Below are 16,883 nucleotides of genomic sequence, written 5' to 3'. Positions count from 1 at the left end.
TTTCAGATAATACACAAGTGAATTTGACATGGAGAATATGGAAGTCAAAGCTAAAGGTGAGTTAAATTGTGTATAGTTCTGGTTGCATGTCAATAGGATGTATGATTTTAAGCTGGAAAGGGTGTAGAAAGATTCATAAAGATGTTATCAAGACTGAGGATTTCAGTTATAAAGACAGGCTGTATAGGCTAGGCTATTTTCTCCGAAGCACTGCAGGGTGAGGGGTGACCTTGTATACGTGAGTAACATCACAAGGGGCATAGGTAAGGTGAATGGTCACAGTCTTTTTCCTAAGAGAAGGAATGGCATAAGTTGAGAGGGGAAAGATTTCAAGGGGACCTGGAGGTTCAAGTTTTATATATGGACTGAACTCCCAGAGGCAGAAGTGGGTGCAGTTAAAATATTTAAATAATATTTTAACATGTACATGGATAGAAAATGGGCATTGAGACATGGGACTAGCTAAGGTAGTCAACTTCTTTACATGATGATTTGGGCCTGTTTCAATGCTGTATAACTCTGTGACTTTAATAGTAAGTATATTATAAGCTCATGAATATAGATACATTAATTTTGATCAAGCTAATTTTTTCCCCAGATTATACATTCCATAAAGAAAGCCATTCCAATTCAGTGTTTCATTTGACACGCGAACACCTTGAATTGTTAGTAATTTGGTCACACTGTCATGGCAATCAGTGCACATTTACCCCAATTTGGAGAGAGATTATTGAAGAACAACAAAATGGAGTCCTGGCAATTCTGTGGGAGTGTGAAGCTGGTCATTCTTACCACTGGTGGACTGGAGGAGTGTGTCAGTTACCATGTGATCAAGAGAAATCCAGAGGTCAGCTGCCTGTAAAATCTAAATATTTGGAAGATGATTTGGTAATACCTGGACAACTCCGAAAGGCACATAGAGTTAAAACTAATAACAATGATTTAGCCAAAGAACCGGATTCATCTGATGGCTCTTCCAAATCTTTTCTACCAACCAATGTTAAGGCAGCTCAGAATGGAGCACCAGTTTCACAAGTACTTTCTACCCATCATTCATGGAGAGAACCAGCAGTTGCTAGTGACAGAGGAAAATTGGGTGTCAGTGCTACAATTGGTAACACATCAACTGATAATGGAGCTGAAATTGTGCATATAAAAACTGAAAGAGAAGAAACCACAGATTTTAATAAGCACTGTGATATCAAAGATGAAAATAGAAGTCAAAATCAAGAGCTGAAGAAATATCATGTGAGCAATAGTTCCTTGGTTGCAGGGCAATCTTCTGGACATTACTTATCTTCAGCTGACACATGCAGTCCATCGAATGGCTGCAGAAAACGATCTTCTTCATTTACTGAAGACCAGTGCTCTGATCCATCACTAATTTCTCACTGTAATAGCAGCAAAGTTCATGTTTCAGAGCACCACTCCCCTCATCCAGTTTCCAGAGGATCTTGTTTAATGGAGAGCACCATGAAGCCATCAGACGCATCAGCAGGGCATTATTCTATTGGGTCAGCAAAGCCGACAAATCAAGATCAGAGTGGTGCAAATATTGGGCCGCTTTTAGATTCTGAATATGGTCGATCTTTAACCCATAGTCATATAAATTCTGATGTTCATGAATCTGAATTGCAGTGCGACAGTCCAGTATTTGGGCAGGAGGGCGTTGTAGGTAAGTGTGTTTTTCTTTTTGTAACTTTGCATTTGTATTGTCACTGTTTCCAGAGCCTCTTTATTGTGAAAATCTATGATCATAAACTATACTGTATGTTATAGTTAGGAATAGTCAGGAGGGTTGTGACTAGAGGTGTCCCACAAGGATCGGTTCTGGGATCTCTATTTCTCATGGTTTTTATTAACGACCTGCATGTGGGGGTAGAAGGGCGGGTTGGCAAGTTTGCAGACAACTCAAAGGTTGGTGGTGTTGTGGATAGTGTTGAGGATTGTCGAAGATTGCAGAGAGACATTGATATTTTGCACAAGTGGGCTGAGAAGTGGCAGATGGATTTCAGCCTGGAGAAGAGTGAGGCGGTACACTTTGGAAGGACAAAGTCCAAGGCAGAGTACAAAGTAAATGGCAGGATACTTGGAAGTGTGGGGAGCAGAGGGATCTGGGGGTACATGTCCACAGATCCCTGAAAGTTGCCTCACAGGCAGATAGGGTAGTTAAGAAAGCTTATGGAGTGTTAGCTTTTATAAGTCGAGGGATAGAGTTTAAGAGTTACGGGCAATGATGCAGCTCTATAAAACTTTGGTTAGGCCACACTTGGAGTACTGTGTCCAGTTCTGGTTGCCTCATTATAGGAAGGATGTGGAAGCATTGGAAAGGGTACAGAGGAGATTTACCAGAATGCTGCCTGGTTTAGAGAATATGCATTATGATCAGAGGTTAAGGGAGCTAGGGCTTCACTCTCTGGAGAGAAGGAGGATGAGACATAATAGAGGTATACAAGATATTAAGAGGAATAGATAGACTGGACAGCCAGCGCCTCTTCCCCAGGGCACTACAGCTCAATACAAGAGGACATGGCTTCAAGGTAAGGGGTGGAAAGTTCAAGGGGGATATTAGAGGAAGGTTTTTTACTCAGAGAGTGGTTGGTGCATGGAATGCACTGCCTGAGTCAGTGCTGGAGGCAGATACACTAGTGAAATTTAAGAGACTACTAGACAAGTATATGGAGGAATTTAAGGTGGGGGGGGGGTAATATGGGAGGCAGGGTTTAAGGGTCAGCACAACATTTTGGGCCGAAGGGCCTGTACTGTGTTGTTCTATGTTCTATGAACCCTTCTTTATGGGGGAATTAAAGTGTGTTGTAAAAACTGGATATCCATGGCGAAGATGAAGGTTTGGGGGAAGGTGGAGGACATGTGAGGTGTTACAGATGGGTGGGACTGGTTTGGACAAGGGGAGACAGGATGGAGTTAAGGTATGAGAGGTAAGTTTGGTGGGGCAAGAGTAGACAGAAACAGTGGACCTACTACCAGGACAATTCTCCTTGTGGATATTAGATAAGAGGTAGAAGTGAGAATAACGGGATTGGGACATTATCAGGTTAGAGGCTGTTGAAGAGAGATCTCCTGATGTAATAAGATCTATGAAAGTGTGGGAGATGATAAAATAACTGTACTATATTTGGCAAAGTCTTTGTTGAAAAACAAAATGTCATATAAATTTAACTGCTTTGCATTTGCTTTTCTGTCACTAGGAATGCTTTTAGATTAGCATTTTAAGCAGAAATATATTCAATATGAGATAAATTCATATGGTATATGCATAATGATGTTACCTCATAAGGTACATTTTACAAAATTTCAGTTATTGGCTGACCTAGTTTAGAGGTCGGTTTCCTCACTACTTGTTGAAGTTGCTGTTAGTCAAGTCACTCTTATTGTCATTTCAACCATAACTGCTGGTACAGTACATAGTAAAAATAAGACAGTGTTTTTCAGGACCATAGTGTTACATGACACAATACAAAAACTAGACTGAACTACGTAAAAAACAAACATAGAAAAAGCTACACTACAGACCTACACAGGACTGCATAAAGTGCACAAAAGCAGTGCAGGCATTCCAATAAATAATAAACAGGACAATAGGGCAAGGTGTCAGTCCAGGCTTTGGATATTGAGGGGTCTGATAGCTTGGGGGAAGAAACTGTTACATAGTCTGGTCGTGAGAGCCCGAATGCTTTGGAGCCTTTTCCCAGACGGCAGGAGGGAGAAGAGATTGTATGAGGGGTGCATGGGATCCTTCATAATGCTGTTTCCTTTGCGGATGCGGCGTGTAGTGTAAATGTCCGTGATGGTGGGAAGAGAGACCCTGATGATCTCAGCTGACCTCACTATCCGCTGCAGGGTCTTGTGATCCGAGATGGTGCAATTTCCGAACCAGGCAGTGATGCAGCTGCTCAGGATGCTCTCAATACAACCCCTGTTGAATGTGATGAGGATGGGGGGTGGGAGATGGACTTTCCTCAGCCTTCGCAGAAAGTGGAGACGCTGCTGGGCTTTCTTTGCTATGGAGCTGGTTTTGAGGGACCAGGTGAGATTCTCTGTCAGGTGAACACCAAGAAATTTGGTGCTCTTTACGATCTCTACCGAGGAGCCGTCGATGTTCAGCAGGGAGTGGTCGCTCCGTGCCCTCCTGAAGTCAACAACCATCTCTATTGTTTTGTTCACATTAAGAGACAGGTTGTTGGCTCTGCACCAGTCCGTTAGCCGCTGCACCTCCTCTCTGTAAGCTGACTCGTCGTTCTTGCTGATGAGACCCACCACAGTCATGTCATCGGCGAACTTGATGATGTGGTTCGAGCTGTGTGTTGCAGCACAGTCGTGGGTCAGCAGAGTGAACAGCAGTGGACTGAGCACGCAGCCCTGGGGAGCCCCTTGTGCTCAGTGTGATGGTGTTGGAGATGCTGCTCCCAATCTGGACTGACTGAGGTCTCCCAGTCAGGAAGTCTAGGATCCAGTTGCGGAGGAAGGTGCTCAGGCCCAGTAGGCTCAGCTTTCCAATCAGTTTCTGAGGGATGATTATGTTGAATGCTGAACTGAAGTCTATGAACAGCATCCGAACGTATGTGTCTTTTTTATCCAGGTGGGTTAGAGCCAGGTGGGGGGTGGTGGCAATGGCGTCATCTGTTGAGCGTTTGGGACGGTACGCAAACTGCAGGGGGTCCAGTTATTGAAATAACTTGGATATTGCATTGCTAATTATCTGTTATAGTGTCAGTAAAGAGGATACTTTTTTTTCTCTTTTTTCATGTAACATTGATTGTGCTCTGTGAAGAATTTGTGCTACAGCTAGAATAAAAATTTCACATCATTACATGTGCATATATCCACTCTTAATAGGTGAATTATAATAGGCCTTGTGGGATTGCATAGTGAGTGTCATAGAGTTGTACAGCAGGGAAAAGGCCCTTCAATGCATGTATGTCATGCTGACCAAGATGTATATTCAAGCTAATCCCATTTCCCACCACTTGGGCCATATCTTCTAAACACTGGTCATCAGTTGATCTGTCCTTGTACTTAAATGCATTTAATGTGCCTGCTCAACAACTTCCTCTGGCAACTGGTTCTGTATACCTACTACTTGCGTAATGAATAATTTCCCCTCAGGTTCTTATTAAACCTTTCACCTCTATCCTTAAAAACTATGTCCTCTAGTTTTCAATTTCTCAAACTCTGGAAAAAAAATTCACTTATCTATACTTTTCATTATTTTTTTTTCCCTCTAAGTTCACCCCTCGGTCTCCTTTTCTCCAATGAGGAAGGGCTCAGCCTGTTTAACCTCTGTCTATAATAGTTGCTCAAGTTCTGGAAACCTTCTTGTAAATCTTTTTTGCAGTCTTTCTGATTTAATCACATCTGTATGATGTTGAAAAATAGTTTGAGTTAATGAAATCTCTACTTTGTTTATTCTCCCCACCTTGTTTTTAGTAATGCAGTGCTCAAGAAATGGATTGTTACTGTAAATCATTTATAGTAGTCCATTTACTAATTACTGCATTATTTCAAGTTAACATACATTCCATGATAGCAAATTATGATTGTAGATTTAATTGCCAATTGATCAGGAAGAGGGGGCTCAGGAAGAAATAAAATGAATGAATGCTTGCAAGAATTATACCAATTTTAGCAACAATATGCAACACTTAAACAGAAAATGTGGGAAACACTAGGCAAGTGAGATAGCATTTCCCTTAGATGGAGAGGGAGAGCAGAGTGAAAGTGTCAGTGTTAGAGGTCAGTCATTTTTCATTGTTGCTGGGAAAGATTAAAAATAAAAATGTATGTTTTAAGATGCAGAGAAGGAGGAAGGAAGGAGAAACTTCAAGCAGGTCTACAATAGATTGTTAGGCAGGGTTGATTAAATGGAAAATGGATGAGAGATGTTATTTATTTTTTGAGTACCACAGCACAGAAATGGGTCCTCTGGCCTACCACAACCAGGCTTGTCTACACTGATTCCATTTGTCTGAATCTTGAATGTGTCATTCTGTGCTTTGCTTGTTTAAGTCACTGTATAAATTTCTCCGAACTGTACTAATTGTATCTGATTCCATCTCCTTCCCTGACAGTGTGTTCCAGACATCAATCACTCTTTTTGGGGGAGAAAAAAAATTCCCTTTTGCATCTCTTACTTTTCACCTTAAAACAATGCTGTATTGCTTTTGATCTCCCTACCTTGGGAAAAGAGATCATGACTATCTGCCCTACCTGTGCCTCTGATAATTTTATATACTTCTATCAGATCACCTTCTAGATCTCTTGGTTTCAGGAAAAGAAACCCAGCTTATCCAGACTCTCTCCATAATGAAAGTTCTAAGAAAGTAACAACCCCACTTGTATATTCTATGCCTGGACACGAAGGTGAGCATACCATCCACCTGTGTTACCACTTTCAGGGAACTATTTAGACTCCAGGTCTCTCTGTTCAACAACATTTCTTATTTCCCTATCATATTCAATTGTTAAAAGGCCTGAACAGATTAGATATGCCGAAGTTATTTTCCATGGTAGGGGATTCTAGGACAGAAGGGCACGATTTCAGGATTGAAGGACATCTTTTTAGAACTGAGATGTGGAGAAATTACTTTAGCTAGAGGATGGTAAATCTGTGGAATTTGTTGCCATGAGCAGCTATGGAAGCCAAGTCATTGGGTGAATTTAAGGCAGAGATAGATAGGTTCTTGATTAGTCAGGGCATCAAAAGGTATGGGGAGAAGGCAGGGGAGTGGGGATGACTGGAAGAATTGGATCAGCTCATGATTGAATGGCGAAGCATACTCGATGGGCTGAATAGCCTATTTCTGCTCCTATATCTTATGGTCTTGTCATGTACATCTTACCCCTGTTTGACTGCCTTGCACTTGTTGGGATTAAATTCCATTTGCCAGTGCTTTGGCATTTATCCGGTTGTAGGCTTATACAACCTTTCTTGTTATTTATAACACCACCAGCTTTTGTGTACTCTGCAAGAATTGGGGCTGCTGCTGGAGGGGAACCAGCATCTGATAGGTACTTCAGTGACAGATAGTAAGAACTTAGAATCAAATGTGTCCATATAAGTGTAAGACACAATAACAGTAAGTTTAAGAAACCTTGGGTATTGAATGTTTGTTTGGGAAAAAAGAGGAAATGTAAATCAGGTACAGGAAATTGGCATTGAATGAATCCTTTGAGGTCTATAGGAGAAATAGGGGAGAAGGAAGAAATTGTGAGGGCAAAAATAGAGCATGAAAGATTTAAGAGAATCCTTGAAATTTTTAGAAGTATATCTGAAATAAACAAGTGGCTAAGGACAGAGTAGGCCTCCTCAGGGTCTAAAGAGGTAATCTTGTGTAGAGCCAGGCAATATGGCCAAGGTAATGAACAGTTCTCATTGGTATTCACTAGGCAGAAGGATGTGGAAGCTGGAGAGTTAAAGGAGGGATATGTTTATATTCCAGAACATGCCTGCATCAGGAAGTATGAATTGTAAAAAATATTGGAGCCAATTAGGGTGGATGAATCCTGAGGGTCAGATGAAATCTGTTCCAGAATGCTGAAGGAAACAAGGGAAACAAGAGAAACAAGAGCAGGGTTTTGACAGACATTTTTGCGTCTTCCTTTATATTATCATGGACAAATTATTAGAAGACTTTTGGGTAGCTTATGTTCTCCCTTTATTCAAAAAGAGCAGGAGGCTAAACCTGAAAACTTAACAGCTGGTGAGCCTTGCGTTAGTGCTAGGGAAATTGTTGGAGAAGATTCTCAGGAGCAGGATTTATGTTCGGTTGTAAAGTCAGGAACTGAATCGAAGGGTTAGAATAGTTTTGCACCGGAAAGATCATGTCTCACAAATCTGATTGAACTTTCTGAGGAAGAAAGGAAAAAGTTGATGAAGTCAGCATGGTAGATATGTTTATGTAGACTTAAATAAGGTTTTTGATGAGGTTGCACTTGGTAGTCTGGTCCAGGGAGTTAAGGTACAAGAGATTCATGGTATGTCAGCAAGCTAGATCCAAAATTGGCTTGATGATAGGTAGAGCATTGTGGTGTATGGGTGTTTTTCTGATTGGAAGCCTGTAACAAGTGATGTTGAGCAGGGCTTGGTGCTGGGACTTTTGTTTCTAAATACCGTATATAAATTACTTAGATGAGAATGAAGGTATGATTAGTAAGTCTGCAGAAAATTGTGGAATTGTAGATATCAAAGAAGATTGTCTAAGTATGTAGTAGACATTGGTCAGCAAGAAAATTGGGTGGAATGGTGGTAACTGGAATTTAATGCAGGTAAATATGAGGTAATGCAGTTTGAGATGTCAGATTCTGGTAGGATATATATAAAATAAATGGCGGGACCTTGGGAGCATTAATGCACAGAAGGCCACATTCTAGAACCAGTGTATCCTACAGGCTATGAATGCCATTTATTCTATGCTGATTCTGGGAGATTGCTTTGCAGCTGAGATTATTAAAGCTGATGAGGCTTTTGTTGGCTGGAGATTTGTTATGAATCCTTTCAAGGCAGTATATTACATAGATACAGGTCGGGCTATTCATGCTATATTTATTACTAGTGGCAGAATACTTGGCTGGGGAGGGGTTGTGTTTTTCTGGCACTCTTAAAAATGTATTCTTCAATACAAGGAAAATACCCCAGAGGTTATTGAAATGTTCACTCAAGGTGTTTTCTAAATTAATTTTCAAAGGAACAATAATACAAAGTTTCATCAATAGCGTGCCAGAGGGTTATGTACTCCATATTGCAAAACTCTGAAAATTAGGGTTTAGTGTAATTGGTTGTGTGATTTGAAAATTCTTTGATTAGTCATATATACATTCACCACAGCAGTTTATAAAAGCCTGAGTAGAATTCCTGAATTTTTATTTTGCCAGAGTTTTTGCATGCTATTTTGAAACCTGATGTCGTGGATGAGATCTTCTCCAACGCTCGATTAGCAAATGAAACTGATGTTGAAGTTTTGACAGACAATCTCAGTGGGAAAGAAACTGTTCTACTGGATCCTGGAATTCAGTCAAATGCACAAATGTATTTCAGTGCTGGTGGATGGGCAGCTGTTGCAGCAACACTTGAAGTAATAGGAGGTGAGTGAAACTTCCTGTTCTCTCATTAACAGTGCAATATTGCTCCAGTTTACAGATTGTAGGCAAAAATATGTTGCATGGAATGCATTTGACTCATAAATTACAGGTCAAATGTCAGGTATTTTAACAAATGTTTTTTCATGAATCACTTTCATTATAGGGAATTGATGGCCCTTATTTCACATTTTAACCTTTCCTAGTTAGAATCAGAATCAGGTTTATTATCACCAACAGGTGTCGTGAAATTTTTAAATTTAGCAGCAGCAGTTCAATGCATAAATGATAATATAGAAATAAATAAATTACAGTAAGTATATATAATGAAAATGAATAGATTAAAAATAGTACAATAATACATGGAGAGGTAGTGGAAAGTGTGGAAAACCTGAAGTTCCTTAGAGTTATGTTGTCAAAACAGCTGACATGGACCACCACCACCTCGCTGACATGGACCACCGACACCTCGCTGACATGGACCACCAACACCTCGCTGACATGGACCCCCGACACCTCGCTGACATGGACCCCCGACACCTCGCTGACATGGACCACCAACACCTCGCTGCTGATAAAAAAAAGGCACAACAAAGACTCCTCTTCCTCAGAACGCTGAAACAGGCCAAACTCCCACAAAAGCTGTTGCTTAACTTCTACAGAAGCACAACTGAAACCATCCTGACCAACAGCACCACAGTGTGGTATGCCAGCTGCACAGCCGCTGAGCGACAAGACCTGCATCGCGTGGTGAAGGCGGCCCAGCGAATTATCAGGATGGAGCTCCCAGGACTGGACACCATCTATTCCAGCAGACTCAGGAGGAAAGCAATCAGCATAACCAGAGACACCACACACCCCAGCCACTCCCTGTTTGACCCGCTGCTGTCCAGCAAAAGGTTCAGGACACTAAAAACCAGAACAAATAAAGTGACGAACAGCTTCTACCCCACAGCTGTGGCCTCCATCACACCACTCCCACAGAACAATGACAAACTGTGAGCACACACATGCACACACAAGGACTCAAATACTTGCACTAATGGCACTTTGTGCATTACTGTGATATTCTGGTGCTGCTGCAACTTATTTTCTGCTATTTATCTATTTAATACTTTTTTTTATTATTGTCTTGTTTTTATCTACCGCTTTATTTAATTGCCTGAGAAGAAGCTAAACAGAGTTTCATTGTACCTATGTATAATGACAATAAAGATTATTCAATTCAATTCAATCTGGAATCTGACTTGTCCACTCCAGGACATTAACTTTGTTGTTTATAAGCCATCTCTTTGTAGCTTTGGCTTTATGCTTGAGGTCATTGTCTTGCTGGAAAATGTGTCTTCTTCCAAGTTGCAGTTCGCTTGCAGACTGTATCAGGTTTTCCTCCGTATTTTATTGCATTCATTACATCCTCCAGCTTCACAATCTATCCAGAGTCTGCTGCAGAGATGAATCCCTGCAGCATGATGCAGCCACCACCTTGCTTCGTGATAGGGAACACACATAAAATTGAGACCCTTCAGCAGATCTTGGTCCAAAACATCGACTGTACACTTTTCCATAGATGCTACCTGGCCTGCCAAGTTCCGCCAGCATTTTGTGTGTGTGTGTTTGGATTTCCAGCATCTGCGGATTTTCTCTTGTTTGTTCACAGTAGGGATGGTGTGTTTTTGATGTTGTGTCATGTTTGGCTTATACCAAACATAGCATTTAGTCTGATGGCCAAAAATTTCAATTTTGGTTTCAACATACCAGAGAACCTTCTTCCTGCTAACTTCAGAGTCTCCAACATGCCTTCTGGCAAACTGTAGCTGAGATTTTGTGAGTTTTTTTTCAATAGTGGCTTTCTCTTTGCACTCTCCCATAAAGCTACATCTGGTGAAGCACCAGGGCATCAGTTGTTGTGTGCGGAGTCTCTGATATCTCAGCCACTGAAGCTTGTAATTCATCCAGAGTTGATGGCCTCCCTCACTCGTCCCCTTCTTGCACAGTCACTCAGGTTTTGAAGATGGCCTGTTCTAGGCAGATTTACAGCTAAGCCATATTCTTTCAGTTTCTTGATGATTGATTTAACTGTAATTCAAGGGACATTTAGTGACTTGGACATTTTCTTGTATCTATCTTCTGACTTGTGCTTTTCAACAATCTTTTCACGGAGTTGCTTGGACTTTTCTTTTGTCTTTGTGGTGTAGTTTTTGCCAGGATACTGACCCACCAGCAGTTGGGCCTTCCAGATACAAGTGCATTTTTACACCTTGATTGCACATGGTGATTTCAATTTAACTAATTATGTGAATTCTAAAACTAATTGGCTGCACCAGTGATAATTTGGGGCGTCATATTAAAGAGGGTAAATAATTTTGTGTTTTATATTTGTAATTAATTTAGGTCATTTTGTAGAGATAGGTTTTCACTTTGACACAAAAGAGTCTTTTACAGTTGATCAGTGTCAAAAAAAGCCAAATGAAATCCACTGTGATTCAATGTTGTAAAATAATAAAACATGAAAATTTCCAAGGGGGTGAATACTTTATACAGACTCTGTATATTAAAAAAGAATATGAGGTAGTGTTCATGGGTTCAGTGTCCATTTAGGAATTGTATAGCAGAGGGGAAGAAGGTGTTTCTGAATCACTGAGTGTGTGCCTTCAGGCTTCTGTACCTCCTTCCTGATGGTAACAATGAGAAGAGAGCATGACCTGGGTGATGGGAGTCCTTAATAATGGGTGTCACCTTCCTGATCTTCCTTGAAGATGCCTTGGGTACCACGGAAGTTAGTGCCCAAGATGGAGCTGACTAATTTTAAGACTTTCTGTATCTTCTTTTGGTCCAGTGCAGTTGCCCCTCCATACTAGACAGTGATACAGCCTGTCAGAATGCTTTCTGCAATACATCTATAGATGTTTTCGAATGTTTTAGTTGACAAGCCAAGTCTCTTCAAACTTCTAATGAAATACAGCTGCTGTCTTGCCTTCTTTGTAGCTGCATTGATATTTTGGGTTCTAGGTTTCATCCTCAGAGATCTTGACATGCAGGAACTTGAAATTGCTCACTCACTCTCTTCAGTTCTTATCCCTCTATGAGGATTGATTTGTGTTCCCTTGTCTTACACTTCCTGAAGTCCACAGCCAGTTCTTTCATCTTACTGACATGGAGTGCAAGGTTGTTGCTGCTTCACCTCTGGTATATTTCATTTCTGTACACCCTCATCTCCATCTGAGATTCTACCAACAATGGTTGATTCATCAGCAAATTTATAGATGGTATTTTACCTTTACCTAGCCACACAGTCATGGGTATAGAGAGAGTAGAGCAGTGTACTAAGCACATGCCCCGAGGTGCACCAGTGTTGATCATCAGTGTGGAGGAGATATTATCACAATTTGCACAGATTATGGTCTTCTGGTTTGGGAGTCAAGGTTCCAATTGCTAAGGAAGGAACAGAGGTATAGGTTCTGTAACTTATCAATCAGGAATATGGGAATGCTGGTGTAGAACATCAACAAACAGCATCCTGACATGGGTGTTTGTATTGCCCAGGTGATCTAAGGCCGTGTGAAGAGCAATTGAGATTACACCTGCCATAGACCAATTGTGGCGATAGGCAAATTGCAGTGGGTCCAGGTCCATGCTGAGGCAGGAGTTCATTCTAACAATGACCAACCTTTCGCAGCATTTCATCACCATAGATGTAACTGCTACTGGGTGATATTCATTAAGGCAGCTCACACTGCTCTTCTTAGGTACTGGTATAATTGTTGCCTTTTTGAAGCAGGTGGGAACTTCAGATCGTACAAGTGAGAGGTTGAAGAAGTCTTTGAATACTTCAGCCAGTTGGTTAGAACAGGGTTTTGGAGCCTTACTCATACTTCATTGGGGCCTGTTGCCTTCTGAGGAATCACCCCCATCCCTAAAAGACAGCCTAACATCTGCCTCTGAAATAGAGATCACATGGTCACTGGATATAGCAGGGATCTTCAGAGCTGTAGTTACATTCTTCCTTTCAAAGCGGGCATAGAAGGCATTGAGCTCATCTGGTAGTAAAGCATCGCTGCCATTCATGAATCTGTGTTTTGCTTTGTAGGAAGTAATGTTTTGCAAATCCTGTTAGAGTTAATGTACATCTGATATCACCTCCAGCCTTGCTCGGAATTGTCTTTTTGCTCTGGAAATAGCGCTCCACTAGTCATATTTGGTTTTCTTGTACAGACCCGGGTCCCAAACTTAAATGCCACAGATTGGGAACAGCAAGTTTTTATAGGCACACACTCATCCATACGGGTTTTAATGAAGTTGGTAATAACTGGCATGCTCATACCGATTCGAAGATGAATGCCTGGAAACAGTCCAGTCCACCAATTCAAAGCAGTCCTGTAAGCACTCCTGTGCTTCCTATGTCCATACCTTTCACATTACTTCTTTAATAAAAATTAGTTGTGACACAGATTAGTGACCTAAGAAATCATATGGTCATAATGACTATTCTATTTAAGAGAGGCTGCATGAAGACATTAAATTCAGAAAGTAAGTAGGGCAGAAGATGACAAAAGAACTCAATTTGGAAAAGTAAGAAATACATTCAACGAATAGAGATATGATGAGGAAATACACAAGAGACAATATGCAGTAGTGTAGTAGGTAGCACAACTCTTTACAGTACCAGTGACCTAAGTTTAATTACTGATGCAGCCTGAAAGGAGTTTGTACGTTCTCTCTGTGACCGTGTAGGTTTCCTCTGGGTGCTCCGGTTCCCTCCTGCAGTCCAAAGACGTACCAGTTGGTAGGGTAATCGGTCATTGTAAATTGTTCTGTGATTAGGCTAGGATTAAACTGGGAGATTGTTGGGCAGTGCGGCTCGAAGGGTCACAAGGGCTCATTCCACGTAGTATCTCAATAAAATAAAAAACAAATAAAATCTTTGAAATCTACAGCATAGGTGAAAGGCACTGGTGATATGCTGAAAGATTTCCAGATTATTTGTTTTTAACTCTTTGGTTTGTGGGTTCAACCTCCATTCTGCCTCCATTACTCTTTCACTCTCCAAGTGAATTATTTTTCCTCCCAATTGTCCTTTAATTCTCTGGGTTGTCTTGAATTGATGACTCTTGATCGTTCACCTCACTGGTATATGAAGCAGGCTGTTCTCATCCATCTGCAACCCCATACTCTTATGTACTTTCATTGAAACTCCCTCAACATTCTCTATTCCAAATAAAGGGGCAGCAACCAACCAAACTTCTTTCATTATAACTAAAAATGCCTTTCTGTTAATTTGCTCGGAGATCTCTTACTGATTCTGTTTGATGCTGGATCTCTTTGATAGTGTGTAGTGATCAGAGCTCGAAACAATACTCCAGCTATGATCCAACTAGGGTTTTACAAATTTCTCTGTAACCTCCTTGCTTTTTTTTTGGCTTTATCCATTAAAGATAAGTCTCCTAGATGCTTTCATAAGCTTCTTATCTATCTGTTTCTCTACCTTTAGGGGTATCTTGACATGTACTCCAGGATTTATCTTTTCCTCTGTGCTTTAGAGCATCCTATTGCTTCTTGTGTATTTCCTTGCTATGTCTCTATTCCTTGAATGCATTTCTGTCACTTTTCCAAATTGACTTCTTTTGTCATCTTCTGCCCTACCTGCTTCCTGACCTTGATGTCTTCTTGTAGCCTCTGTTCAGTAGCATAGTGGCTATGTCCATATGGTTTCTTAGGTCACTAATCTGTGTCACAACTGATTTTATTAAAAAAAACCGGTAAAACATCTATTTCGTTGGGGGAACAGGCACTTCAAAAATTAAGTAGAATTGTTTTAACTTTAAAATTGAGTTTACAGAATAATATTTTTAATAACGTTGTTCTTAATAACAGAGGCCTTGGAAAGGAACAAAGGTTGCCAAGATATGGAAGATTCAGTAACAGAAGGTAATTTGTATCTTCGCAAGTATTTTTTATTATTTTAGTCTATTGAATTTTCACTGCAGGTTCTTCCCATTATGAATGTTGATATAAGTAACCAAGTTTACTTAAACAAGTTGAGGTAGAAATTCAAAGTTTGCTACTTTCATTGAATGCCCTTCAACGATTAAGGTTGCTCATTTTACTCTACAACTGAAATTTAACCCCATCGAAGTTAATAAGAAAAAATTGCTGTACCTTTGTAGTTGCGTCATGAGACCTTGCTGCACACAGTCGTCTACCATATCTCCCACTATGCAACTATGTCTATATTGCAAAATTGCTTCCTTAGTTATTAAGCACATTGTGGAAAAGGCAATATATGTAAATACAGACCTTTTAAAATTTGAAATGTATGGTTATTGATTAGCAGTATTGAATGCGTATCCAACCTAATGTGGCCAAGTTTAATCTTCTCCTTTATTGCAAATTTTTTTTTTCTAATTTAGCTAATAATTAAGTAAGCTGACGCTGCGGTCTGGAGCTCGGAGATAACAGCTTGACAGTTTGAAAATTTGCATTTGGTCTGTTTTAGAAAGTAAAGTAGTAATAGCAATGAATGACTATGAAGCTCAAAGAAAGTCAAGTGGATCAGTAGAGCCTTTTGTGTAAGGGGCTTGAATTTTGACATATAGTGGTACATATCTGGTTGTCTGCTAACTGCCTTTTGAAGTAATCCTAACCAGCTATTCAATTGTATTAAACAGTTTGCAAAAAAACAGTGGAAAGGACCCCCTTAGCTGCCATCTAGATATTAAAGCAGAGCATGCTGAAAGCCGGCACAGCATGCAGGATCCTGGATTATTTGGAAACTGGTGCCAGAATTGTTGGAGTCTTTTGGCTACTGTTGTGTCATCTTGTCTAGAACACTTCTTCCTCTTTGGGATGTATATATCCTGTGTCTTCCGAATTACTTCCAGAAATTCCAGCCATTGCTGTTCTGCTGTCATCTCTTCCAGTGTTCTTTTTCAATCATTTCTGGCCAACTTTTCTCTCTTGCCTCTGTAATTCCCTTTACTCCACAGTAATACTGATACAACTGACTTTAGCTTCTCCTTCTCAAAATTCAGGGAGAAGTTGATCATATTATGATCACTTACCCCAATGGGTTCTTTTACTTTAAGCTCTGTAATCAATTCTGGTTGATTGCACAACGCCCAATCCAGAATAGCTGATCCCCTAGTGGAGTCAATCAATAGCTGCTCTAAAAAGCCATCTTTGTAGACATTCTAGAAATTTCCCATGTTGGAAACCAGCACCAACCTGATTTTCCCAATCTACCTGCATAATGAAATCCCCAATGACTATAGTAACATTGCCCTTCTAGCATGCATTTTCTATCTCCCTCATGTTGGAAATAAATTATCTCCTAATGGTTGGACGTCTGTTATCTCAGTGCCAGAGCAAGTCTTAGACTGTTCAGTAGTGTACCTTCAAATGCTGCATCCAGCTATTTTCAGCTTCCTCATCAGCCACCTTGAGATCAGAAATCGAGTCATTTGGTCCTCAACATATTCTTTTCAAACTGCAGTCTTTAAGATAATAAACTACCCGTCCATTTAAAAACACTAGTGTTGACAATTGGTCAGTAACATAAGTTACGGTCTCCAAAAGGGAAGTCTAACAATATTGCCTTGAATTCACATCATTGAATTCTCTCTATCCCCATTTATCACCATTTTGAATTAATGGTGACAAGAAACTGAACTTGGCATGCCACATATTTCCACAGTTACCACAAGCTGGTATTCTTGGCGAGGAGGCAGGCTTAGTTTTTAATAATTTACAAGTGTCCTAGCTAGTTTTCTTAAAACATTATCTTTAATATT

General features: G+C 40.4%; 1 protein-coding gene across 4 annotated transcripts in view; it reads left to right on the top strand.

Moving 5' to 3' along the window:
• Nucleotides 1–16,883, top strand: part of LOC132401940 (uncharacterized) — a 71,907-nt gene that overhangs the window by 16,457 nt on the left and 38,567 nt on the right. For all 4 annotated transcript variants that reach the window (XM_059984312.1, XM_059984311.1, XM_059984310.1 and 1 more), the window contains exons 2-5: nt 7–56; nt 599–1,675; nt 8,893–9,102; nt 14,968–15,021. In XM_059984312.1, coding sequence (XP_059840295.1) covers nt 29–56; nt 599–1,675; nt 8,893–9,102; nt 14,968–15,021 — 1,369 coding nt within the window. In that variant the 5' untranslated portion in view covers nt 7–28. The remainder of the gene's footprint in view (nt 1–6; nt 57–598; nt 1,676–8,892; nt 9,103–14,967; nt 15,022–16,883) is intronic.

The sequence above is a fragment of the Hypanus sabinus genome, chromosome 11 (genome assembly GCF_030144855.1).
Source record: "Hypanus sabinus isolate sHypSab1 chromosome 11, sHypSab1.hap1, whole genome shotgun sequence".
NCBI lineage: Eukaryota > Metazoa > Chordata > Chondrichthyes > Myliobatiformes > Dasyatidae > Hypanus > Hypanus sabinus.
This window is presented reverse-complemented; position numbering and strand designations above follow the sequence as displayed.